The sequence below is a fragment of the Typopeltis vanoorti genome, chromosome 2 (assembly GCF_054136105.1).
Source record: "Typopeltis vanoorti isolate ZY-2024b chromosome 2, IOZ_Tvanoo_1.0, whole genome shotgun sequence".
NCBI classification, from domain to species: Eukaryota; Metazoa; Arthropoda; class Arachnida; order Uropygi; family Thelyphonidae; genus Typopeltis; species Typopeltis vanoorti.
In genome coordinates, this window is record NC_143550.1 from 50,708,577 (window position 1) to 50,736,459 (window position 27,883).

Sequence of the window (27,883 nt, forward strand, 5' to 3'; positions counted from 1 at the left end):
GAATCCAAACAGCAGTCGAAACAGTGGACAGAAGCCAGTTGTTCAGTGCCAAAGAAGACAAAGTCGGTTCAATCAGCAGGAAAGGTCATGAATGCTCTGCGAAATAATATTTCCCAGTTATTGGTTTTGGGATGCTAAAGGCATTTTGTTTATTAATTATCTTGAAAAGGGTAAAACAATAACTGGGAAATATTATTTCGATCTTTTAACCAGACTAGATGAAAAAATTCATGAGAAAAGACGTTGTTTGCAGAAGAAAAAATCATCTTTCATCTCATTGGCTTAACAGGACAATGCACCTGCCCACAAGTGTTTTGGCAATGGGAAAATTAAGGGATCTGCACTATGAATCGTTGGAACAGAACATCTGCCCTATTCCCAAGATTTGGCTCCCTCCGACTTCTATCTCTTCCCAAAACTAAAACTCTTCCTTGCTGGTCAGTGTTTTTCTTCGAATCAAGAGGTGATTGCAGATCTTACTGAGAACCACTACAGGGATAGGATAATTGTGCTGGAGCATTGCTGGAATAAATATATTAGTCTTAATGGAGATTATGTTGAAATTATCTTTTCAGACCATCCTCATAGCTACTTTTATACCCATCAATAAACTCTCAATTTATTTTCCCTCTTCAAAAGATAAATGCTCTCTGATGTCTCTCCCAGGAGTATACCAAGTTCTTTGTGACTACCATCTATACTACTTCAGACAAACTGGATGCTTAATAGAAAAGAGATTAAAAGAACATCAATCTTATATTTTCCACAGGGAATCTGATAAATCTGGATTGGCTCAACATGGAGTAGACAAAAACCACAACTGATCGTAAGGTCCAGTGACCATGCAGGCCGGGCTGTAGGACCCGTTTGGCCAATCCATCTGCCAGGAAGTTGGATGTTCAAAAGGGACACGACTTCATGATGGATGTTCAGCGGTGTTCCATCTTGCTGAAAGACAGCCCTGGGTCTGTCATTCAGAAGTTTTGTGTCAGGGCACAAAACACATTTAAATTTGAACTGTACCTTAAATATTCAACAGTTGCATATGGAGTTTCAGAAAACCATACATGCCTTAACAAATGAAATGAAGCACATTCTTGACATGAATGTTTTATCCTCTTCGATGCGAGCCATAATATCTGAGCAAAAAGAGAAGCAGGCCAGCTTATCATTTGCCGTAATAGCCTGCAGTAAGTGTAAACAATATGGCTGGAGAGCAAGCTGTTTCCACAGAATTCACCACACTGAAGCCTGATAAAGTCATGTCAACTTCATCAGACTTTGAAGAAAAGATGATCAACTATTTAATCACTCATATGCGGTAGGCTGGGACTTTTCCCTTTTCAGCAGGAGGCTCCTTTCCATACTTTCTTCTAAATGCTCTCTGCATGGTACAGACTGTGCTATGAAGCTCCAAAAGCAAATTACACTCTGGTCCACTTGCCCTTGTCTTTTTCTACAATGGCTGAATGCCCTGGTGTTAACTATCAAAATGCATTCTTGTGCATGCGTAATTTGAAACTGAGTTTCTTTTTCAATTACTACATGTTGCATTTTCCTATCGCTAATTTTTTCTTCGTAAAAACAGGCAGAAATCAATCATGTAATTTTGACTCACCCTGTGTGTATGTATACAGATAACCCTCATATAACGCGATACTTATTCCAATGCAGTCTACAAATTATAATATCCCTTGGTGAACGCGGCACTTATACAACACGGTTTCAATATAAGACGGTCTACAAACTGTAGTAACCTTTTATCTTTTCGTATATTTTTCAACGCGTTACTTAAAAAACAAATTTTATCTTTGTCAAATTTGTGTCTGCCTGTATCGCACATGTAGTTATAAGTAGCGAATTTATATTAGGGGAAATACTCTTTAACACGCATGTACGTCAATTGCTTACCATATAAAGTGTTTATTGTTTAATGCATTTTCTACCAGGAAAGTGCATTAAAATTCATAAGCATGTTAATCTCAAGCTGAACACTTCAGTTTCTGGTGAGTTACATACAATATGTAATGCTTTTTTTATGTAAAAAATTTCTTTTTATAGTAATGGCCACTTAGAGCACTTTTCCGATATAGTTGAAAGCGAAATTAGTGAATTAATTGATGGGAAAATAGATTTAAATGAGGAGGAACTGCTACAATTAATAGATGACGTTGAACCAAATGGTGGTGAAAGTTCGGCCGAAGATTCTGATTGTGATGAATCCGTTAAAGAAATTAGCAGACGGATTGAACTTGGCAAGAAAGTTACTTTATGGATAATGATCTCTCAATGGAGCACTCCGGAAAATTCATGAGACAATTGGATATTTGTTTAGCTTCGTATTATGAACTTAATAAAAAAAATTTCAGCATAGTGGTAAGCAAGGTCTTATTACTGACTTCTTGATAACTAAACCAGCTGAAGTATGCAATGAGAATTATACAAACGACGTCCAAGAGATTTCAAGTGATGACGACATCCGGCCACTCGTAAATAAAGAACATCTACCAAATTTTAGTTTTGAAGAGAGTGATGAAGATTAAAATATACACTTCATTTTATTTTGCCTAAAACATTTATGCATTACGTGCAATGAAGTTTATGTACAATTTATAATTTTTTATAATTTTATACTATGTATTTGTTTCATAGTTTATTTGTTTTCTTAATTTACATGAATTACCTGAATTAAATAAAAATATTTTTTGTTGGATATATCATTGTTTATATAATCTTTAAAAAAAAAAAAAACGATTTTGAAACCTAACCCTACTTTTTCTATGTGATTTGAGTCTCGCAAAACGCGATTTATATAACGCGGCATTTCTATGGAACCTAACATCCGTGTTATACAAGGGTTACCTGTATATACAGGGTGTTCGGGATAAATTTGACATATTTATAATTAATTATATTTTTCCGTAAGTTACATGTATTAACACACACTTCTCTTCATTTAAAAGTTTGGACCCTTCTTCATTCATATACAAAATGTCAGAAAGGATGGATAGCTGGAACCCACCTGAATCATGGAAGAGAATAACTTGTATCATGATGATTCGTGCCCGCCATCAAAATAAGGATATTACGACTGCTGCCCAATGCTCCCTGAATACAGTAAAAACAATCAGGCATGAACTAGAGACTTGCAATGGTGACTACGAGGATGTAGCAAGAAGAAAGATCCCTAGCAGACGATCTGATTGCGTTCGTACAGCAGAATTCCTCGCAAATCTGCAGGAACAGGTGTTGAAGAACCCTGGCATTGGAATTCGGGCTTTGTTCGTGGAGTTGCTAACTGTAGTCAAGCCCTGGATAACAAGGGTAGCCAATGGTAGGCCGTATGTATGGCAGCAGGATTCGGCCCCTTGCCACACCTCTGGGAAAAGTCAAAAATGGTTATCTGAAAATTTCTACGACTTCACCAGTCCAAATGTTTGGCCTCCAAACTCCCCAGACCTTAACCCCATGGATTATTTTGTATGGGGCGCAGTTGAAAAAGACACCAATCGCACTTCCAGTAATACAAAAGCCCAGTTAATGGATAAAATTAAAACAGTTTTTGCGGCCCTTCCCAGGGAGACTGTAGCATCAGCTTGTTCGAGGTTCCGAAGCAGAATTGAAGCTGTGATCGATGCTAATGGTGGTTATTTTGAGTAAATCTTGTTGATAGTATTGTAATTAACTCTGCCTGTAATGCTTTTTTGTCAATTCATTAAATTTAATAGATACAGAGAAGATTTTCTTTTTCCTTACGAAACTGTCAAATTTATCCCGAACACCCTGTATATACATACATACATATATATATACATACATACATATATATATATATATCCTGTTACAAGGGGTGCTTAAGGGTCAAAGCTGTATAACTGAGAGGAGACCTCCACATAGCCTTTCAAGGAATGCGGAGAACCGACCAGGGCTTCTGACCTAATGTCCAAATCCTCACCTTCTCGTAATGCACCCTGTTGGATATCTACTTTGATACTGAACGAACGAGGATGGGCTGGCAATTTGGGATTTAGCCGACCAAATTGTATTCTTATTGGTTAAACCAAAATAAAAAATGATGGTACAACATGACAAAATTTCATGCCGGCTGGGGCGTCGCCCGGTTAAACAAGGTCCCCGTTGTTATCGCCAGGGAACCAGGGCGAACAGCGAAAAGTCAGCTACTGGAACAAATCTGAAAACAAACCCCAACTCAACATCACCAGAGTTAAAGATCGGTACTATCAACGTAAGAAGCCTGAATGGCAAAGAAATGGAGCTAGCTGAGGAATTAGATAAGTACCAGATCGACATAATACGGGTGACTGAAACAAAAAAGACAAAAACTGGTGAGATCTTTCTGAGCAATAAATACAAAATGTTATATTCAGGCAATGACAATCAAGGAAAAGAAGGAGTAGCCATAGTATTCAACACAAAATACGAGGCTAATCTTCTTGAATGGCAGTCAGTCTCAAGTAGAGTAATGTGGGCAAATATGAGAATGTGGAACTGGACAATGAGACTTATTTGTGCCTATGGTCCCACAGAAGGTTCTACTAAGGTAGAGGTGGAGGAATTTTTTGACGCTTTAGAAAAAGCAACTGACACAATGAAAAAGGAAAAGTTGGTCCTTGTTGGGGATCTAAATAGCAGAGTAGGAAATGATTGTGAGACATACAAAAATATTTTGGGAAAATTTGGAGAAAAGAGCAAAGCTAATAATAATGGCAGATACCTTTTGGATTTCTGCTCAGGACATGGACTGGTTATTACTAACACCATGTTCCAACATAAAAATGTGCACAAATTCACATGGAGAGAAGAGGCAAGGAATAAGAAAAGTCTCATTGACTATGTTATTGTTGATAGTGATGTTTTCTCCCTGGTGCAGGACACCAGAGTGTACAGAGGATTTGAAATTGGAAGTGATCATTATTTAGTCTTGAGCAGGATAAAATTGAATTTCATATTGAAAAGAATAACATGTAAGAAGGTTTTAAAGCGTCTCCGTATTTTAGTCTACAGTTCAGATGTGAACTGTATACTAAAATACGGAAAGATTATTGAAAAGAAAATGAAAGAGTTTGAGAACAGGAATCAAACCTTGGAGATTCAGTTGCAAACTCTGAAGAAAACATTGATTGATTCTGTCAGAGAGGCATGTGGTGAGGTTGTGTGCAAGGATAAAAAAAATCAGAAATCCCTGGTGGACACAGGAAGTTAAAGAGGCAGTGAAGGAAAAGAAGAAAGCATATCAAAAGTTCCTGGCAAATAAGTCAGCTTTTACTCTTAGAGAATACAGAGACAAATGTAAGAAAGCTAAACAGTGTGTAAAACTAGCTAAACAAAAGTCATGGGAGGACTTTGGCAAGAATATAGAAAATAAATATCAAGAAGGTGGCAAAATATTCTGGAGGTTGTCGAAGAAGCTTAGGAATGGAGGAAAGAGTGCTGTAAAAGGAGTTAGAGATGATAAAGGTGACATGAAAATGGTAGAAAAAGATATCATTGAAGTAATCAGTAATTACTTTGAAAAACTGCTAAACGAAACAAGCAGTGATGACAGCACAGTGATAAAAATCACTGACTAGGCATGCAGTCAGGAATACATATCCATACTTGAAGTAGAAAAAGCCATCAAAGGCTTGAAATGTGGAAAGGCGGCAGGAGTAGATGATATTCGACCAGAAATGTTGAAGTATGGTGGTATAAAAGTCTTACAGTGGCTGCACTGCATAGTTCAGAAAGCCTGGACAGAGGGACGAATTCCCGGTGATTGGAGTATAGCTCTCATAGTACCCATAGATAAAAAGGGAAATAAAACTGAATGTGAGAATTACAGAGGTATTTCCCTACTGAGTGTTCCTGGCAAGATCTATGCAAGTATACTTGAGAAACGGTTGAGAAGAATTGTGGAAGAAAAGCTTGGTGAAGAACAAGCTGGATTTAGGCCAAACAGAGGCTGTCAGGATCAGATCTTCACTTTACGACAAACAGTCGAGAAAGCATGGGAATATAACAAAGATGTGTATTTAAGTTTTGTCGATTTGGAAAAGGCATATGACAAGGTGCCAAGAGAGAAGCTATTCAATACGCTGCAGTTATATGGTGTCAATGGGGCATTATATCAAGCAATACTTAGTCTTTATTTGAGTTGTAAGTCAGCAGTTAGAATTGAAGTACAGGAAGATAGTTTAATGTTAAATCTGGTGTTAGACAAGGATATACATTATCCCCTCTGTTATTCATTATCTATATGGATCACATTATGAAGGAAAGTGGTATTAAACATGATATTAAAATTGGAGATGTTAATGTCAGCTCTTTGCTTTATGCAGATGATGTTATACTTCTAAATAAATCCGCTACAAGTCTGCAAGATTTTCTGACTAAATTCAATTGCTGTTGTAACAGATATGGTATGAAGGTCAGCAATAAAAAGACAAAGACAATGAAAATAGGCAGAATAATTGAAAATGTCAACTGTGTTGTGAATGGAGAACCTGTGGAACAAGTAAAACATTTCAGCTACTTAGGCACGATTTTTACTGAAGATGGTAAATTAAATACAGAAATAGACAACAGAATCAGCAAAGCTGGTATGGTGGGAAGTCAATTGAATAAATTCATATGGAATAAGAGAGAAATTAGTCGGAACACTAAATTAGCTGTATACAAGACGGTTTTCAAACCAGTTTTAACTTATGGATCTGAGAGCTGGGTCAGAAGTAAAACACTTGACCAAAGACTAGAGACTGCAGATATGAGAGTCCTGAGAAAGATTAGAGGCGTGAACAGATGGCATCAATGGCAATATCATATTAAAAATGAGGATATTAGGAAAGAACTTGACATTGTCAGCATCCAGGAATGCGTTAGCAGAGCTAATCTCAGGTGGTATGGTCACTTAAATAGAATGGGAGAGGAAAGATTAGCAAAACAAGTGTTCTCTGCCAGGTTGGCAGGAAAACGACCCAGAGGAAGACCAAGATATAGGTGGATTGATATGGTACAAAGTGCCTTGGACGATAGAAATATAATATCTGATAATGTTGGAGTCTTGACAAGTAACAGACTGATTTGGAGGAAAATTGTAGATAGGAAGTTAGTAAGGATGTAATTTTTTTTATGTAGTACTGTCATATCCTGTACACCCCTTGAGGGTACATGGCAGGAATTTGATGATGATCCTGTTACAATGTTTAATTTAAAGGGAAAAAAAAGATTCAAAAATAATGAACATCAAAAGATGCAGCTGCCATGAAAAAAAGGAAAGTAAATATTCAGTGATTTATAATTTACTCCAAAATTAAGCCTTGCTATAAAAACCATTTTAATTAATAGTAATTATGCCAAATTATTTAATACAACAGAGGCTCACAATGTGAGCATTATTTTGCTTTCCAGTATCTCATAATTATTTATCTTAAAAAAATACTGGGTTCTCATTGTCTTGACTAAATCTTTTTCAGTACATTACATGCATTTTACCTTAATCCCAGACATAAGACAAGAGAAATACAAAAAAACAATGTTTTAATCAGGACATATACACCCAACCCATACAAACATAAAAATTATCTTCAGAACTCAAAAAATATGTTCAAAACAGACTTTCTAAACAAACTTTGGAAACTTCCAAGTTTACAAAGTTAAGCCTCAATATACATATATGTATACAATCAATCTTATTAAATTAGTCACAGGTAGGCAGGGTTAAAAAATTATTTGTTTACGACTTGTTAAACTAATTATTATCAGTTTGACTTGTTATATGTGAATTGAAACAGATATTTCAATTCACATATCATTAAACCTTCATTAGTGTAACACAATGATGAACATAAAATTAAAAATTAAACAACAGTGAAGGTAAAAGAACAGAATTTCTTCCAGTATGCAGTTGCTAAACAGCCAAAAAAAAAAACAAATACAATTAGGATCAAATGACTGTGTGTGTGATTTAAAAAGAAGTAGTATCAGACTGCATGCCCAAGGTCAGGAGGATAAACCATGTGGAGATTAAGTAGATGAGCAGAGATATAAAGGAAAAAGGATATTAATAGGTGGTTAGCATACCATTGAGCAATACAAAGTGCATCTAAGATGGCTGACTAGGATAGTAAGAAAGGCCAAATCAGATTATGGAGAGAAAATTATTTAAGCAAGTCAAAATAAATGCAAAAGAATTTTTTTATTATGTAGAAAGTAAGAGGAAGAATGATTATAGAAGGATGACTTTAATTAATGATGATGGTAGGAAGGTGACAGGCAAAACAAATAATTGATTTGCTGAGTGATTTGTAAGGGCATTATCATCCAAGTAGGAATGTTAAGAAGATCAACTAATTTTAAAATCAAAGAAAATGCAATGACCAACTGAATGCATTTGAAATGTGGTGCTTGGAAAAAATGGATCGTATCAGCTGGACTGAAAGTGTGAGTAATGAAGAGGTTCTTAAAAGTTCAAAATGAAAAGAGACTATATGGCTAGTATCCAAAGAAGAAAAATAGTGTTTGCAAGACATTTGATAAGGGGGTTCTTCTGGATAGCTTCCCAGAACAGTATTGCAGGGGATGGTGGAGGGAAGGAGAGGAAGACCCTGACTGCAGTGGAAAGACAACATCAAAGATTGGATGGGCAAGAGTCTTATAGAAGCAAGAGATAGAGAGGCATGGAAGTGGACTGTTTATCAGCTGCAATCCTCTTAAAGAGGAGGCCATAGGATTAGATTAGATGTGGTAGGTACTGATGTGAGAATTGAGGTAGATAAACAGGAAGTACTCTATTTAAAAATCTCAATGTGAATATAGCAGTGGGAGTGGTATCTAGATGGTAAAGGGTGTGCCTGGAAAGTGTACTTTACTAAACTTGAACTTAACAATCCAGCTTTTCCCATTGCATCTCATAGCTCCATAACCAAGTTCCCCAAGATTATTCTTCCATAATCATTCTTTTACCTGCTACATAGCAATAAAATAATCAGATTAGATGTGGCAAAGATTTTCCTTAGTCTGTTCAGCTAATTTCTTTGCTGAACAGAAACTTAGATTATGCTAAGCATAATCTAAGTTTGCCTTCCTCACTATGGCTGTCACTCTCCTAGCCTGCTCTACTGTGTCCGAACTTCACTCTTCTCACAAATATGAGATCCACAACATTCTCTTTTTATGCAGTTCTTGGTTTAAAGTGGTATTTATCCATTTAACTCTGATGAGATTTATCGTTCTAACTTTGAGGATGATCACATGCTCACCGGTGGCTTTCTCTTAAGAACTAAATCCAATGCTAAGAAAAGTAGTGGAGTCATACTGTCTGCTACAAATTTCTGATAATATTTCCAAATTGACAATTTCTTCACAATCTTCCTGTGCTGAGAGACTAATACATTATCTTAAATTTTTAGTTGAATTAAATTTGTCTTGTATTGTTTATATGAGCCATGGACAGACTGCCTTCATCAAAGTATTGGAGATGCAATAAGCTGAAGATTAGAGAAGATTAAATTTGTCACAAGATGACAGACATTGATCTATTTGCAAATCAACCCTTTTATCATTTATCAAATTCAACTCAGTTCTTCATCTTGCTTCTTTCTGATACAGTCTCATTGCAATTTCATTATTCTCATTTGATGACTGGGAACCTTAAAATATTTCTATTGAGAGTCACAGTTATCCATTGGTAGGGGGTGGTGGTAAACTTTTACATTTCTTTGATTTTAAAATTAGTTGATCTTCTTAACTTTCCTTCATCTTGGAGAATGTTTTTCAAATTTCTGGTATTATCAATGATAAGATTATCTTATTTGGGTGATTGATATCCAACTACAGACTGCAATGCTTAATGACAGTGATTTTTTCAAAGTAAAATATGCAATTATTTATATGACATTATAAGAATACACGTTGGAAATATGAATATCTTGCATGTTCATAAGCATATATTTATGAATGTAATATAGTGATATTTATGCAATGATATATTTATAACAAAAATGCTTCACATCTTTGTTAACTGAAAAAAAAAAAAAACACAAAAATGCAATAAACATAGATACATTATTAACAATGTACCTGCGTATTTGATTGGAAAACGTAGCATGAATCTTGTTGGAATGTAATTGCTGTATAAGTGAAAAGTAAAGATAAATATATTTTTAGGAAGAACTGAAGAAACAGTATTATTAATTAATAAAAAAAATTAATGATGTGCGAACAGAATATGACTCTCCCATATCTTCAAATAGTGAGAGGCAGTCATTCTTTAATTTTTGGATGATGTAGTAAGGCTTCGGTGCTTTCTTTAAATAAACATTCCAACTAATGGAGTAAGCATGTTTCACACAAAAGGATACTGTAGTTAATATCCATTACATGTTGCGCAAGGCTGGATTTTTCAGATTTCCTGTTAATGATATAAAATTGGTGTTATTACATTCTTCTCAGTTTTATATCACTTCCTTCTGATTCCTTCTGTGGTACTTTCTTGAATTAAGAAAATTTGAAAATTGAAGATGGGTGATGAATAGTTCTGCAAGTTGTCATCAATGTGTACGAAAGGTTGTCAACAATCAATGTCTTGAACCAAGAAATCACACACCTTAAAGACTTCTTTCACTGGCAGTACTCACCACCTGACATGGCATAATGGAAAGATTATGCCATTCCCCAAAACTGCAACTTCTTTACCTCAAAATAGCACATTACAAATTTTTACAATCTTAAAATTCCCATATATTCATAATATCTATAAAGCTATCAAATATCTTCCAACATTCAAATTACAAAGTTGTCTTCACCTTCAGTTATAACATACAAAACCTCCAAAAAACAACAACAAATCAAGAGAACTAAAGAATTAATAATTCAATTTATACAATCTGTTTCCAGGAAAAAATCAGAAATACTGTGTGATAATCTTGCAGTAGCTGTCATCAGTGTCTTAAATAAGAGTTTATATACTAAAACAAAACAAGTAAAAAAAAAAAATGAACAAAACACATACACACACTACTAATTTAATACTGCAGACATTAAAAAAAAAAAAAATTGGCATAGAAAGAGCACTGGCACTTACCTGCCTTCACCTCCCCAACTCTTGTTAGGTGTTATTACAACTTCCCGGCATGCATCAGTATTTGTATTATAAACATACAATGTCAGAGGTTTGCCTTCGTGAGCTTCTATTAGTGTAAACAAATCTTCACTCTAGATGTGTGGTGTGTACATATTTATAAATATGCATACACAAAGTAAATGACAATTTTATAGATATGTAAGAAAGTAATAACTGAACACAACTACATCATTAAATAATTTTAAGTATATTTACTTGAACTATCCCTATTAGCATTTTATCCATGAATGATATTTTTAAGCAAGAAATAGCACTTGATTACTGCAACATAAAAGAAGTCAGAGTATTCTTTTTGAGGCAATCATAGAAAAATAAACTAGTAGTACACTGGGCTTAAGCTCAGAATACTAAAATACTTTGGTGTGTACATCTCTGAACGCTGCAGAAAGCAAATTCATAATGATGTATATTTCACAATCACAGTCATTAAACTATCAGTAGAATTTCTGCAAGACCAAAGGTATAAAGCTGATAGATCCACAGAGAAAAGACCAAGCCTCAGTGCAATATGCCTTTAAGTAAGATGTAAATTTCATCCTCTAAAGCAACATCACTACTTTGCAAGTGAAATGTCATATGGAAGCATCAGAAAAGTTTAGTCCCCTTCCATTTTTCAACCACAACAGATGCATGCTATGGTGAACACCTAGGGATCAGAGGGATAGTTTGTTATAGCCCAAGGTCTGCTGAATGTCTGATGAATTAAGAATTTTGCCATTATTATTAAGAGATTTGCTATTCCAAGCAGCATGTTTTACATTTAGATCTTTTGCAATAAGAACTGTTTGTGTCTAATAATTCTTCCAGGCTGAAGTCTAGTAATCTTTGATTTGGAGGGTTATATGAAGAACAAAATTTTCAGATTGCCTGCATTGGCCATATGGATTTCAATTCACATAGAAAGATTAATAATTGCAGGGATAGCAATCTCATTATGGGCTACATCTCTTCTAATAAAAATAGCTGTGCCACCACTTCGGACATCTGGTCTGTCACTGCAATAGGAAATATAGTTCCTTATTCTGGGTAAATCAGCGGGAGGGAATGTATTTCATTGACAAGAATGATACTGTACAACAAATTTCTGAAGTTCAAGTAATTTCTTTTTCAGGTCATTAGCATTCCATTAGAATCTTTACAGATGGATTCTAGCTATCTGTAAAGAAGCGGACCTTCTATTAGGATTAGCCATCAAGGAGCATAGAGAGAGAACTGTTTGAGTGCATTTCATTTCCGAAAAATAGCAGTACAATCATTTGTAGGGCTGGTCTTAAGAAAGCCTATTCATGACTGCAGATAATTGCTGAGTTGTTGGGTTTGCTAGAGCACTGATCATCAAAATCCTGATGTGACTGCAGATATTGCTGAGTTGTTGGGTTTACTAGAGCACTGATCATCAGAACTGGCTGTTTCTTTTGAGGCTACAATCATTAAAATTATTTAATGATTGTAGCCTTCAATTATTTCTGATTTATTTATTGCACTCTTGGAACTTCTGAGGTGGGGGATGCTGAGTTGGTAAGTCACTGTTGCTTTGGATGAACATCTTGTTGATGAATTTTGTACAATTTTGGCTTTCAGATTTTAAGGCAATGGGGTACAGTCTCTGCAATTGATGGGATGAGAATCTTAGGCACATTTAGAAGGCTGAGTTTTAAACTTCTTGCAGGAAGTAATAATGCGATTCTCTGCACTTTACATATCTGAACTCAGTCTTACAGCAATGTAGTGTGTCCAAATCGCTAGCAAGAATGACACTAGGTGGTTGCCGTTTTGCACCTTAAGTGGTCTGTCTTGATTATTAAGTTTTATACTGCATTTCAAAAATACAGCACTGGTCCTTGCTTACTTCAGCAAAGACTAGAGGCAATGGATTTTTATTTGTCATATGCATGCAAATAATCTTGACTGGATTAATTAAGCAGTGGCTTTGGAGATTTCATCTCATCTTCCTTATACACTCTTTTACCTTGCGGTGTCGAGGGTCCATTGATCATCGGACCTCACTCCGTTTACAGGATAAGGTGGTCAGCCTTATGCCCTGGTGTATCCTACGGCCTGTAGTGTTGAGTTCTCAAGGCTTTGGAGATTATTATTATTATTATTGTTCCGGACAATTCAAAGGAGTCGACAGACTCATCGAGGGAGGCCCTAACATCATGTCAAGAACAACTATTCGACATTCACACAGTATCTATCATACCTTGCCTTGAACTCATTCACGGTCGTAGCACCCACAACAGACTGGAAGCTTATTCCACTCATTCACTACTCTCCAAGTAAAAAACCTAGCTCTAACACCTTTGTCAACCACGCTCTTGCCCAGCTTCCATTCATGGCCCCTAGTCTTTTCGACAACTATCTACTCTGGGAATATACGCTAAGTAACCTCATGAAGTACAACTTTTAAATTATTTTCATTTTGAATAGTGAATGTGTGGTAGGGAATATTCTTATCATCAAGAAATCTTGTTAAATTGTGGTAGTTTGAGATCAATTCAATTGTATCTTTACCCTATCTTCTACATTTGTAGCTTTCGAGAAGGTCATTTCATAAAATTTAATGGCAGAGGCAACTGCAGTCCATTCATCTTTTTCCTGTAATATAATAGGGGTAAACTTTCTCTTGCATTATTGGTATTCTCTACCTCCATTAGAGTAATGTTTTCATTATAGGAAGAGATCTTTCTTTTTTTTTTTGCTTATTCTTGAAAATCTTCAGTTTGATTCCTGATCTTGGGAGGTATCAGTATAAGGCTGGCTGTTGGAATCAGACTGGACCATAAGAGATCGACATTGGCCTCAAGTCGATCTCTTACTGAACTGTGCTAAAGCCTCGTTGAGATCGAGTCTTCCAGTATCTTAAATCTTCCATTTGTATGGAAATAAAAACACAAAAATCAATGTAAACTTATCTTAAGTACACTAAATGAAAAAGAAAACATGTAATAACATTCATCATTCAAAATAATTCCTATCACCACTCCAAAAATCACTTACAACTGTCCATGATGACATACATTTTGGAAAATGATGGAGACAATTACTGTGTTTGAGTAAAACTTTAGTTTAATATAAACCAAAATCAAACTAAAGTTTTACTCAAACATGGTAGTTGTCTCCATAATTTTCCAAAATGTACTGATCACTGTGTAAGGCTCAAAGAAAGGGTCCATGATGACATCTTTTTTTTTTTTTTTTTTTTTTTGTAATCAAAATCATGCCTGACAACAGCATACTAAGGATTAATCACAGTGCAGAAGTCATATATTTTCTGAATACAAGTAGTAGAATGTGGTGGCAACATATTCTTAAAACCCTCTGGATTAGATAGCAGCAGAAAAAAAGTTAAAGTTTTTCTGGTTGGTTGCAAAGTATATTGAGCCCATATAGTTTAGTTAGTACAGATGAGCCCTTCGGTTGGAAAGACTTGGATCTGAATCCTGCCTATGATGTGCAGAATTTTGTCAGGTGTCTTTTCAATCAAATGGTGAATTAGCAGAATTATCATATGGTGTGCCAGAGGGTTTCTGTTTAATCCCAGAAACTCAATTTTTTGCCCCTCAGAACATGCAAACCAGTCCAAGTTAATATCCTAAGGGTAAGTATTTATGCACACATAAATACTTACCCTTAGGAAGCACAACAAGAGTGACATGCTGGCTGCATTATTTCATGATGAAGCTATTAGGGGACACTCTTCCCATCCTAAGGAACACATGGGTTGGAGGATATAAAGTATATTATACTTGACAAGAAATATATTTTTTCTTTAATCCTTTACTCAAGAGTAAGCAAATAAAGTATGTGTGAAGTATCTCTATGAGTAGTCCACTTGTATATAATGCTGTTGACTTCTCATCAAAAACAAGAATATAATTTCTTGTTAAGTATAATATCCTTAGTAACCAAGCAGAAAAATTTTCTACAGTAATGCTATCTGATTAAAAATATCCAGATGCCTGCACATTCCAACTCTCACTAATATGAAAAGTGTTAATATGGAGTTGGTCTACCCTTTGCACAAAGTACTTCAGCACTCAGAGATTCCACTCTGTGCTTTTATGTGGTCTATCAGGTTGCGATTGTGCTGTTGTTGCTCCTGGGCCTTTCATAATACCCTTCAATATTCTGGGAAGGCTTTCCACTAGATTTTAGTACATTGCTGGGGCAATTCCCGAATCACCTAGGCTTGCAACTGGCATTCTAATTCATCCAACAAGTGGTTGAGATCAGGGCATTGCACAGGCTGGTCAAGTTCTTCAATACCCATCTCATCAAACTATTCCTGCACAGAACCTCACTGTGAATGGGGCATTGTCAAGTTGCTACAGGAAGCAGCCTTCACCAAACACTTATCATAAAGTTTGAAGCACAGAATTGTCTGGAATGTCATTAACTGCTACAGTATTAAGATTCCCCATTACCAGAACTAGAAGCCCAGCCCAAACCATGCACAACTGTTCTGGATCTCAATACATCCTCCTCTTGGGCAGGTGCCATTCTTCTGCCAAATCCAGACTCGTCTGTCAGACTGCAAGATGATGAAGCACGACTAATCACTCCAGGGAGTATGTTTCCACTGTCCCAGAGTCCAACAGTGGCAAGCTCCATACCATGCCTCCCAATATTGTGGCTATGTAGCCAGGAAACCAGTGTTCAGCTCCCAACAAACCAGTGTGGTGGTGCTAGTGTAAAATCCGATTCAGTAGGAATTTTTTTCTTTACTTTGTATCGACTTTTACAGAGGTCACGAACATTGTATATAGAAATAAATTGCAATTTTTATGCTGATTGTGGAATTTTTGTATTGTATATAAGGTTTATATTAACAGTAGTTATAAATTTTTTTGTGCGAGAATCAAAATACCATACAAGTATGTATTGAAATGGAATGTTAAGCTGTCAAGGCCAATACCTTTGAAAGCGGCCTGTAATTTTAGTGGTTCCCAGTTGAAAGAAAGTTTAGGAGCCTTATTTGGAAATTGTAAAGTGCCTTCAAATGTTCAAAGCCTAACCTAAGGCGTGTCCCAAGGTCAGTGTCAATAACAGGCAGTGAACAACAAAAGTAAACAACAACTCGAAGGTCACAACCCTCCTTTTGTGCAGGAATGCTAAGGGCTCTCAACCCTTATTCCAGGGACCACAAGAGGTAGTATAAGAAAGGACCCAGAAGTATCCAAGGGTCTCTTTTTAATCCAGGTATCCAGAGATCCAAGATGTAGCAGGCGAAGGCAGTATGCTGGTATGCATAGGAAGAAGGAAGCAGGTACGCAGTCTCCTCTCGTAGTGTCTCGGAATCCAGCATTGTGGGTCCGTTCGACAACCGAAGAAAAGTAGGGATTCTTCTATGGAGAAGTTAACCATAATTTGTGCCAAGCCCCAGGAATTCTTGGAAGTGCGATGGCACTAAAAGAAAGAAGCCCGCACGAGTGTAAATGGCCCAGTACGGAAAAGCAGTATTGGTACGACATGATCCGATCTCCCAAAAATCTTCTACAAAGCGATGGAACCAGACAAAAGGAAACCAGCACGAATGATGAGACACAGAAAGAAAAGAAGCCTGCAGAACCAGATAAGAGACAAAAGAGCCAGTTCAGATAATTGTGTCATGAGAAGAACAGTGAGTACTTCCTTGAAGTATTTATATATTTGGCCGGATGTTTATGAAGATAAATTATGTTTGTATGTTCCGGACTATGAGGTTTAAGAAATGCTAGTAATGAATTAGATATAGAATACTTGTTGTTTGAAGTATATATATATATTCGGCGGACATATATAAAATTAAATTGTGATAATTTGTCCCAGGCTAAGAGGCTAAAGAGTAGCTGATGTAAATTAGATAGTATTGCTGCATGTTCATTATGTATGATATTTTAATTCTTAACAGCAGAATGGATAAGATTATAGATTGGTAAATGATAGTATTGCTGTGCATTTTAATGTGTGTATATTAGATGAGGTTATAATACTTGGTAGCAGAATGAACAAGGTTACAGATTAGCATTTGATAGTATCGCTGTGTATTTTAATGTGTAAATATATTGCAAGAGATATAATTCTTAGCTTTTAATTTTCTGTAGTTCCAATTCAATTAAGAAACAATATTAATGTATCCTAGTTAAAATAAATGTGTTTCATATGATCTTTATTCCAATGCACTGTTTCTAAAAAAATGCGAACTAGTGTGCAAAGTTAAATAAGAGTGGCCATGACTAACTGTAAAGCCTGAGATTGAATTAGAGCTACTGCAGGTGCTCTAAATTATATTTAACACCCATATTAAGCCAAAATAAAAAATGATGGTACAACATGACAAAATTTCATGCCGGCTGGGGCGTCGCCCGGTTAAACAAGGCCCCGGTTGTTTTCGCCAGGGAACCAGAGCGAACAGCAAAAAGTCAGCTACTGGAACAAATCTGAAAACAAACCCCAACTCAACATCACCAGAGTTAAAGATCGGTACTATCAACGTAAGAAGCCTGAATGGCAAAGAAATGAAGTTAGCTGAGGAATTAGATAAGTACCGAATCGACATAATAGGGGTGATTGAAACAAAAAAGACCAAAACTGGTAAAATATCTTTCTGAGCAATAAATACAAAATGTTATATTCAGGCAATGACAATCTAGGAAAAGAAGGAGTAGCCATAGTATTCAACACAAAATACGAGGCTAATCTTCTTGAATGGCAGTCAGTCTCAAGTAGAGTAATGTGGGCAAATATGAGAATGGGGAACTGGACAATGAGACTTATTTGTGCCTATGTTCCCACAGAAGATTCTACTAAGGCAGAAGTGGAGAAATTTTTTGAAGCTTTAGAAAAAGCATCTGACACAATGAAAAATGAAAAGTTGGTCCTTGTTGGGGATCTAAATAGCAGAGTAGGAAATGATTGTGATACATACAAAAATATTTTGGGAAAATTTAGAGAAAAGAGCAAAGCTAATAATAATGGCAAATATCTGTTGGATTTCTGCTCAGGACATGGACTAGTTATTACTAACACCATGTTCAAACATAAAAATGTGCACAAATTCACATGGAGAGAAGAGGCTAGGAATAAGAAAAGTCTCATTGACTATGTTATTGTTGATAGTGATGTTTTCTCCCTGGTGCAGGACACCAGAGTGTACAGAGGATTTGAAATTGGAAGTGATCACTATTTAGTCTTGAGCAGGATAAAATTGAATTTCATATTGAAAAGAATAACATGTAAGAAAGTTTTAAAGCGAATAAAAGTTGAGCAGCTCTCAGATGTGAACTGTAGACTAAAATACAGAAAGATTATTGAAAAGAAAATCAAAGAGTTTGAAAACAGGAATCAAACCTTGGAGAATTCAGTGGCAAACTCTGAAGAAAACATTGATTGATTCTGTCAGAGAGGCATGTGGTGAGGTTGTGTACAATGATAAAAAAATCAGAACTCTCTAGTGGAAACAGGAAGTTAAAGAGGCAGTGAAGGAAAAGAAAAAAGCATATCAAAAGTTCCTGTCAAATAAGTCAGCTTGTGCTCTTAGAGAATATAGAGACAAATGCAAGAATGCTAAACACTGTGTAAAACTAGCTAAACAAAAGTCATGGGAGGTCTTTGGCAAGAATATAGAAAATAAAAATCAAGAAGGTGGCAAAATATTCCAGAGGGTGTTGAAGAAGCTTAGAAATGGAGGAAACAGTGCTGTAAAAGGAGTTAGAGATGATAAAGGTGACATGAAAACGGGAGAAAAAGATATCCTTGAAGTATGGAGTAATTACTTTGAAAAACGTCTAAATGAAACAAGCAGTGATGACAGCGGTAAAAAACACTGACCAAGCATGCAGTCAGGAATACATATCCATACTTGAAGTAGAAAAAGCCATCAAAGGCTTGAAATGTGGAAAGGCAGCAGGAGTAGATGATATTCGACCATAAATGCTGAAGTATGGTGGTATAAAAGTCTTACAGTGGCTGCACTGCATAGTTCAGACGGCCTTAACAGAGGGACGAATTCCCGATGATTGGAGTAGAGCTCTCATAGTACCCATATATAAAAAGGGAAATAAAACTGCATGTGAGAATTACAGAGGTATTTCCCTACTGAGTGTTTCCAGCAAGATCTATGCAAGTATACTTGAGAAACGGTTGAGAAGAATTGTGGAAGAAAAGCTTGGTGAAGAACAAGCTGGATTCAGGCCAAATAGAGGCTGTCAGGATCAGAACTTCACTTTATGACAAATAGTTGAGAAAGCATGGGAATATAACAAAGATCTGTATTTAAGTTTTGTCGATTTGGAAAAGGCATATGACAAGGTTCCAAGAGAGAAGCTATTCAATACGCTACAGTTATATTGTGTCAATGGGGCATTATATCAAGCAATACTTAGTCTTTATTTGAGTTGTAAGTCAGCAGTTAGAATTGAAGGAAGTACAGGAAGATGGTTTAATGTTAAATCTGGTGTGAGACAAGGATGTACATTATCCATTCTGTTATTCATTATCTATATGGATCACATTATGAAGGAAAGTGGTATTAAACACGATATCAAAATTGGAGATGTTAACGTCAGCTCTTTGCTTTATGCGGATGATGTTATACTTCTAAATAAATCCGCTACAAGTCTGCAAGATTCTCTGACTAAATTGAATAGCTGTTGTAATAGATATGGTATGAAGGTCAGCAATAAAAAGACAAAGACAATGAAAATAGGCAGAATCATTGAAAATGTCAACTGTGTTGTGAATGGAGAACCTGTGGAACAAGTAAAACATTTCAGCTATTTAGGCACGATTTTTACTGAAGATGATAAATTAAATATAGAAATAGACAACAGAATCAGCAAAGCTGGTATGGTGGGAAGTCAACTGAATAAATTTATATGGAATAAGAGAGAAATTAGTCGGAACACTAAATTAGCTGTATACAAGACAGTGTTCAAACCAGTTTTAACTTATGGATCTGAGAGCTGGGTCAGAAGTAAAACACTTGACCAAAGACTTGAGACCACAGATATGAGAGTCCTGAGAAAGATTATAGGCGTGAACAGATGGCATCAATGGCAATATCATATTAAAAACGAGGATATTAGGAAAGAACTTGACATTGTCAGCATCCAGGAATTCGTTAGCAGAGCTAATCTCAGGTGGTATGGTCACTTAAACAGAATGGGCGAGGAAAGATTAGCAAAACAAGTGTTCTCTGCCAGGTTGGGAGGAAAACGACCCAGAGGAAGACCAAGATATAGGTGGATTGAAGTGCCTTAGACGATAGAAATATAAGATCTGATAATGTTGGAGTCTTGACAAGTAACAGACTGATTTGGAGGAAAATTGTAGATAGGAAATTAATAATGATGCAATTTTTTTCATGTAGTACTATCATATCCTGTACACCCCTTGAGGGTACATAGCAGGAATTTGTTGATGATGATAAAAGGGAATCTTGGTGCCGTAGTCTAACAAATAAATTTTCCAAGGTTCTCAAGGTATTGGATATTAGATAACCTGTGGTAACTTAGCTAGAGATGTAGAGAGCATAAAATAAGAATTAGAATATATAGAAATAAAGAAAGTAAAGTAAAGAAAGAATAGAGTTTAGAGTAATAATGGTAAAGTATATAAAGAATAGAGAAAGTTAAAGCAAGGATAATTTAGAAAAGGATTAAGATAATTGATTGAGACAGAAAATATAAGGAAGAATAGATAAAAAGAAAGGTAAAAGCGTAAGATATATATGATATACCGAAAGAAACAAAAGAGCTACGTTAAGCTATATGTTAAGAAAATAAGAGATAACTATAAAGAAAAAAAATAAGATATATGCCAAGATGCAGTAAAAGATATATATATGAAAGAAATGAAAACAAAACCACCACATTTTACACTAGCATTGCTTGCAGAGGCATTTTGGAACTAAATAGCAAGTTTTAAAAGAGTACGGGTGATTTTTTTGCACAAGGTACTTCAGCACTCAGGGGTCGCATCCTGTGCTTTTATGTGGTCTATCAGGTTGCAATTGTGCTGTTGTTGCTCCTGGTCTTTCCACTTCACAATAACATCACTTGCAGTTGATCACAGCAGTGCAGAAATTTCCCAAACTAAGTTGTTGCAAAGGTGGCATCCCATGATATGCCACGTCAAAAGTTACTGAGCTCTTCAGTACTTTACAGCTGTACTATACTTTATTATATAGCCCATTTTACTATTTGTCTATGAAGACTGCAACACTATGTACTTTCTTTTATACTTTTATGAGTCATGGTTATGATAATATATATCTGATCTAGCTAGCATATTTTAATAATATGGTGATTTTGCATATGTAAAATATGACTTCTGCATTGATTAAATTGATTAAGTATCTTCCTGGGTCTATCTCCTACTGATGAGACTTCAGTAAAGGTCAAAATCAGTGAGTATGCTCCTTCTCATGTTTTTACAGTATAGGATATTGAGGCAAGTGATGAAAAGTCGATAGCCTCTATTATAAAAGTAGACTAAATAACATGATGGACAAGAACCTAAGTCCCAACAAGATAACAACTAATTAAAAATTTATTACTAACATCAGACTTTATTTAGCATAGAATTTTTTCTCCGGTGTCGATAGCATCTTCGATATGATTTTCAGTACGAGAAGAGAAAACCCATAAGACAATAATTAAAATGTGTGAGCTATATATACATGAGATAGTGGTATGGTCTAACACATATTAAGATCTTAACTGTACAAATTTAAATATGAGACAAAGTGTTAATTAAAAACTAATGACTATGGAATGTGCAGAGAACTATTTCACGTAATAGGGATAATTTAGGACCTTCATTTCTGTTCAGATTCGGCACATGAAACAAAGTTTCACAACTCTCTTTGTATAAACAATCCCAAGATAACTACTTTTGCATAGGACCTTAATCTTATTCTGAAGGGCTCAATGTGCTGGAGATGCCATGTTCTGCAAGTCTTGAATGTTCTGTCTCATAGCATTTAATGCAACTGAGATGGTCTTCAACAAAGAGCTGCTGATCTACCAGTTTGGTCAAAATATGATAACCCACACTGGAACAGAATTTGATAGATCCCAGGGTGAACTAGAGGTAGAAGTTTATTCTTTGTAGAGGCTAAAAAGGCACAAAATCTTGTTAACAGGACAAAAGGACACCTGTAGAACACAAAAGGACAAAAGGACACCTGCAAGCTGAGGCAACTCGTGTCCGAGTTGCCTCAGCTTGCACTACCTTTAGGGTCAGTTGCGGCAGTATCCAGGTATTTGCTTACGCTTGGAATCGCCGAACTTTACATAGTTTCTACTATATTCGGCATGAAACTCTTTGAGTTTCTTATTCGGCTGAGAAACTATATGGGATGTAATATCCCTTAACTTAAACAATGTGGACAAAAGATTAGAATCCTAACTAGGTGGGACACCCTATGTGGGCACATGTTCGCAACCTAGGATGTAAACTGGGACCTTGAAGTACTAGTGCTTCCCATATTTTGGGAAGTTTAATGCACCACATTTATTTAAATTAGGCTGATTTCTGAGAGCAGTTGAAGATTCTAAAAACAATTTTTCTCTTCTAAATTTACTGCAATAAAGCATGGTGGTCGTTTTCCAATTGATTCTATGAACCACATCTAAAGTACGGGCTGCAAAGCCCAATTGATCATAATCATGACAGTAGATGTATTTTTTGTGTTCTTCCATGCAGATGTCAGCTGAGCTCTGGGTGAGACTTAAAAGCGATGCAGAGATTGTATTTCTAAGATTCTGGCTATTTTTTCTGAAGTGCCTTGGACATAGGGGATGGTGATGATAGCATTACTCAAATCTTTCTGAAAAGGTTGAGGATTGGGGGAAGGATTTATTCTTTTTTGGATACTGTGGGAACTGTAGCCATCAGATAAAAAGGCGTGTATATGATTAAGTTCTGTTGAAAGAGAGGACACATCAGAACAAAGGTTATAAACCATTGGTTTTAATAATACCATATTGATGGGGGATGGGGAATGATGGGAAAGTTTGCGAATGTATCTGCTTGTACGGATGGGCTTGCTGTATACTGTAGAAAAGCAAAACTGGCATGCTTGTAGATATGGTGGGCCTTTTTAATTTTAGAACAGAAAGAATTTTCAGAATCTGCTGCTGCTCTCAGAAATCAGCCTAATTTAAATAAACATGGTTGCATTAAACTTCCCAAAATACGGGAAACACTAATACTTCAAGATCCCAGTTTATATCCTAGTCTGCCCCACCAAGTTAGGACTAGTCGTTCGTCCACTTGTTTCACTTATTTTTGTGTTACCTGTGTGTGTGTCACAAGTCTCATATTGTACTCTCTGATGATGTCTCAGTGACTGACATGAAATACTGAGAGAATTAAATATTATTTTGAATACTTTCTCAGTGCTGTCATTAAGATTCTAACATGAGTTTATCTCAACACTTAAGTTTTAACACATGAACATGCGTAGGCCAACCGATCTAAGCAATTTAGATTTTCCTTCAGTCTTTAACCGATTATAAAAAAATTTTACCAATCCACCTTTCTCAATGATGACTTCAAAGTTATATAAACACAGCCAGTAATAACCATAAGGCTTCCTTGTCACCTGTTCCCCCCCCCCCCCCAAGAAGTGGCCCATTGTTTTGCCATTCCATATGAAACAAAAATCAACTACCACCTAAAAATAAGTCAATAGACTTATTATTATCATCATCATCATCATCATCAAATTCCTGACATGTACCCTCAAGGGGTGTACAGGATATGATAGCACTACATGAAAAATTTACTAACTTCTTTACTAACACCATTACTAACTTCCTATCTGCAATTTTCCTCCAAATCAGTCTATTACTTCTCAAGACTCCAATATTATCATTATCAGATCTTATATTTCTATCATCTAAGGCACATTGTACCGTATCAATCCACCTATATCTTGGTCTTTCTCTGGGTCGTTTTCCTGGCAATCTGGCAGAGAACACTTGTTTTGCTAATCTTTCTTCGCTCATTCTGTTTAAGTGACATACCACCTGAGATTAGCTCTGCTAACTCATTCCTGGATGCCGATAATGTCAAGTTCTTTCCTAATATCCTCGTTTTTAATATGATATTGCCATTGATGCTATCTGTTCACGCCTCTAATCTTTCTCAGGACTCTCATATCTCTGGTCTCAAGTCTTTGGTCAAGTGTTTTACTTCTAACCCAGCTCTCAGATCCATAAGTTAAAACTGGTTTGAACACTGTCTTGTATACAGCTAATTTAGTGTTCTGACTAATATCTCTCTTATTCCATATGAATTTCTTCAATTGACTACCTACCATACCAGCTTTGTTGATTCTGTTGTCTATTTCCATATTTAATTTACTATCTTCAGTAAAAATCGTGCCTAAGTAGCTGAAATGTTTTACTTGTTCCACAGGTTCCCCGTTCACAACACAGTTGATATTTTCAACAATTCTACCTATTTTCATTGTCTTTGTCTTTTTAATGCTAACCTTCATACCATATCTATTACAACAGTTATTCAATTTAGTCAGGGAATCTTGCAAACTTGTAGTGGATTTATTTAGAAGTATAACATCGTCCGCATAAAGCAAAGAGCTAACATTAACATCTCCAATTCTGATATCATGTTTTTATACCACTTTCCTTCATAATGTGATCCATATAGATAATGAATAACAGAGGGGATAATGTACATCCTTGTCTCACATCAGATTTAACATTAAACCATATCCCTGTACTTCCTTCAATTCTAACTGTTGAGTTAGAACTCAAAGAGTTGAAAGTCAGCAGTTTTAAAGACTAAGTGTTGCTTGATATAATGCCCCATTGACACAATATAACTGTAGCGTATTGAATAGTTTCTCTCTTGGAACCTTGTCATATGCCTTTTCCAGATCGACAAAACTTAAATACAAATCTTTGTTATATTCCCATGTTTTCTCAACTATTTGTCGTAAAGTAAAGATCTCATCCTGACAGCCTCTATTTGGCCTGAATCCAGCTTGTTCTTCACCAAGCTTTTCTTCCACAATTCTTCTCAACCATTTCTCAAGTATACTTGCATAGATCTTACCAGGAACACTCAGTAGGGAAATACCTCTATAATTCTCACATTCAGTTTTATTTCCCATTTTATATATGGGCACTATTAGAGCTCTACTCCAATCATCGGGAATTCGTCCCTCTGTCCAGGCTTTATGAACTATGCAGTGCAGCCACTGTAAGACTTTTATACCACCATACTTCAGCATTTCTGGTCGAATATCATCTACTCCTGCTGCCTTTCCACATTTCAACCCTTTGATGGCTTTATCCACTTCAAGTATGGATATGTATTCCTGACTGAATGCCTGTTGAGTGTTTTTTTTTACCACTGTGTTATCACTGCTTGTTTCATTTATCAATTTTTCGAAATAATTACCCCATACTTCAAGGATATCTTTTTCTCCTGTTTTCATGTAACCTTTATCATCTCTAACTCCTTTTACAGCACTCTTTCCTCCATTTCTAAGCTTCTTCAACAACCTCCAGAATATCATACCACCTTCTTGATATTTATTTTCTATGTTCTTGTGAAAGTCCTCCCATGACTTTTGTTTAGCTAGTTTTACACAGTGTTTAGCTTTCTTACATTTGTCTCTGTATTCTCTGAGAACAAAAGCTGACTTATTTGCCAGGAACTTTTGATATGATTTCTTCTTTTCCTTCACTGCCTGTGTCCACCATGGAGTCCTGATTTTTCTATCTTTTCAGACAACCTCACCACATGCCTCTCTGGCTGAATCAATCAGGGTTTTCTTCAAGGCTTGCCACTGAACCTCCGAGGTTTGATTCCTGTTCTCAAACTCTTTCATTTTTTCTTCAATAATCTTTGTGTATTTTAGTCTACAGTTCACATCTGAGAGCTGCTCAACTTTTATTCACTTTAAAACTTTCTAACATGTTAATTTTTTCAATATGAAATTCAATTTTATCCTGCTCAAGACTAAATAGTGATCGCTTCCAATTTCAAATCCTCTGTACACTCTGGTGTCCTGCACCAAGCAGAAAACATCACTATCAACAATAACATAGTCAATGAGACTTTTCTTATTCCTTGCCTCTTCTCTCCATGTGAATTTGTGCACATTTTTATGTTGGAACATGGTGTTAGTAATAACCAGTCCATGTCCTGAGCAGAAATCCAAAAAGGTATTTGCCATTATTATTAGCTTTGCTCTTTTCTCCAAATTTTCCCAAAATATTTTTGTATGTCTGAAAATCATTTCCTACTCTGCTATTTAGATCTCAAACAAGGACGAAGTTTTCCTTTATCATTGTGTCAGATGCTTTCTCCAAAGCATCAAAAAATTCCTCCACTTCTACCTTAGTAGAACCTTCTGTGGGACCATAGGCACAAATAAGTCTCATTGTCCAGTTCCCCATTCTCATATTTGCCCACATCACTCTACTTGAGACTGACTGCCATTCAAGAAGATTAGTCTCGTATTTTGTGTTGAATACTATGGCTACTCCTTCTTTTCCTAGATTGTCATTGCCTGAATATAACATTTTGTATTTATTGCTGAGAAAGATATCTCACCAGTTTTTGTCTTTTTTGTTTCAGTCACCCCTATTATGTCGATCTGGTACTTATCTAATTCCTCAGCTAGCTCCATTTTTTTGCCATTCAGGCTTCTTATGTTGATAGTACCATTCTTTAACTCTGGTGATGTTGAGTTGGGGTGTGTTTTCAGATTTGTTCCAGTAGCTGACTTTTCGCTGTTTGCCCTGGTTCCCTGGCAAAAACAACGGGGGCCTTGTTTAACCGGACGATGCCACAGCCGGCATGAAATTTTGTCATGTTGTACCATCATTTTTTATTTTGGTTTAACCAATAAGAATACAATTTGGTCGGCAAAATCCCAAATTGCCAGCCCATCCTCGTTCGTTCAGTATCCAGGTAGATACCCAACAGGGCGCACCACGAGAAGGTGAGGATTGGACATTAGGTCAGAAGCCCTGGTCGGTTCTCTGCATTCCTTTAAAGGCTATGTGGAGGTCTCCTCTCAGTTATATAGCTTTGACCCTTAAGCACCCCATAGGCTTATTATGAGGATATAATCTATACTAAACATTATTATGGAAGGCTATCAAAACATTTAGAATTGTCTTATTATGAAAGATTAAAAGAAAATGTTAATTTTAATATCTGTATTTCTTTTTTGTTTGGAGAAAATGTATTTTAATTATTTCAGTGTTCTGGATTTATAGGAAATGACCGCAGACAACACGTTCTGTTTTCTAGATCAAAATCAGAATTATAATGCTTTCCCACCATTATTAAATCAAATTCAGCAATTACTTACTTCATGCAAAACAGAATCAGCACCAATAATGTAGTCATCAAAAGGGTGAAGTCCTGCTAAGTCTGCTGGAGAGTGTGGTTGAACTTCCTATTATATAATGAAATGAAAATTTTAAAATTAAAATATTGTATGCCTGATTATTAATAATAACAATCTTTAGTTTTTATCAAAAACTTAAAAATATCAATTAACATTTTATTCTACTGCCATGTTTTGAAATGCACACACACACACACACACAGCAATGCCAATCTAGTTGAATGAGCAAATGGTGCTTCTACTCTTCAACCAAGTGATTGTGAGTATGACTCCTCCTGTGGACATAAATGTTTGTGAATGTCTTTAGGCAGCAGATGAATTCCATTATCTGGTGTGAAACAACTACCCTACTTAGTAGA

The 27,883-nt window shown here is 35.9% G+C and overlaps 1 protein-coding gene across 3 annotated transcripts in view; it reads right to left on the reverse strand.

The window, feature by feature from the left end:
• Grasp65 (Golgi reassembly-stacking protein 2) overlaps window positions 1-27,883 on the reverse strand; it is a 134,725-nt gene that overhangs the window by 71,848 nt on the left and 34,994 nt on the right. For all 3 annotated transcript variants that reach the window (XM_090404976.1, XM_090404965.1, XM_090404985.1), the window contains exons 4-5: window positions 27,486-27,572; window positions 11,081-11,211 (exon numbers count right to left, since the gene is read on the reverse strand). In XM_090404976.1, the coding sequence (XP_090261102.1) occupies window positions 11,081-11,211; window positions 27,486-27,572 (218 nt within the window). The remainder of the gene's footprint in view (window positions 1-11,080; window positions 11,212-27,485; window positions 27,573-27,883) is intronic.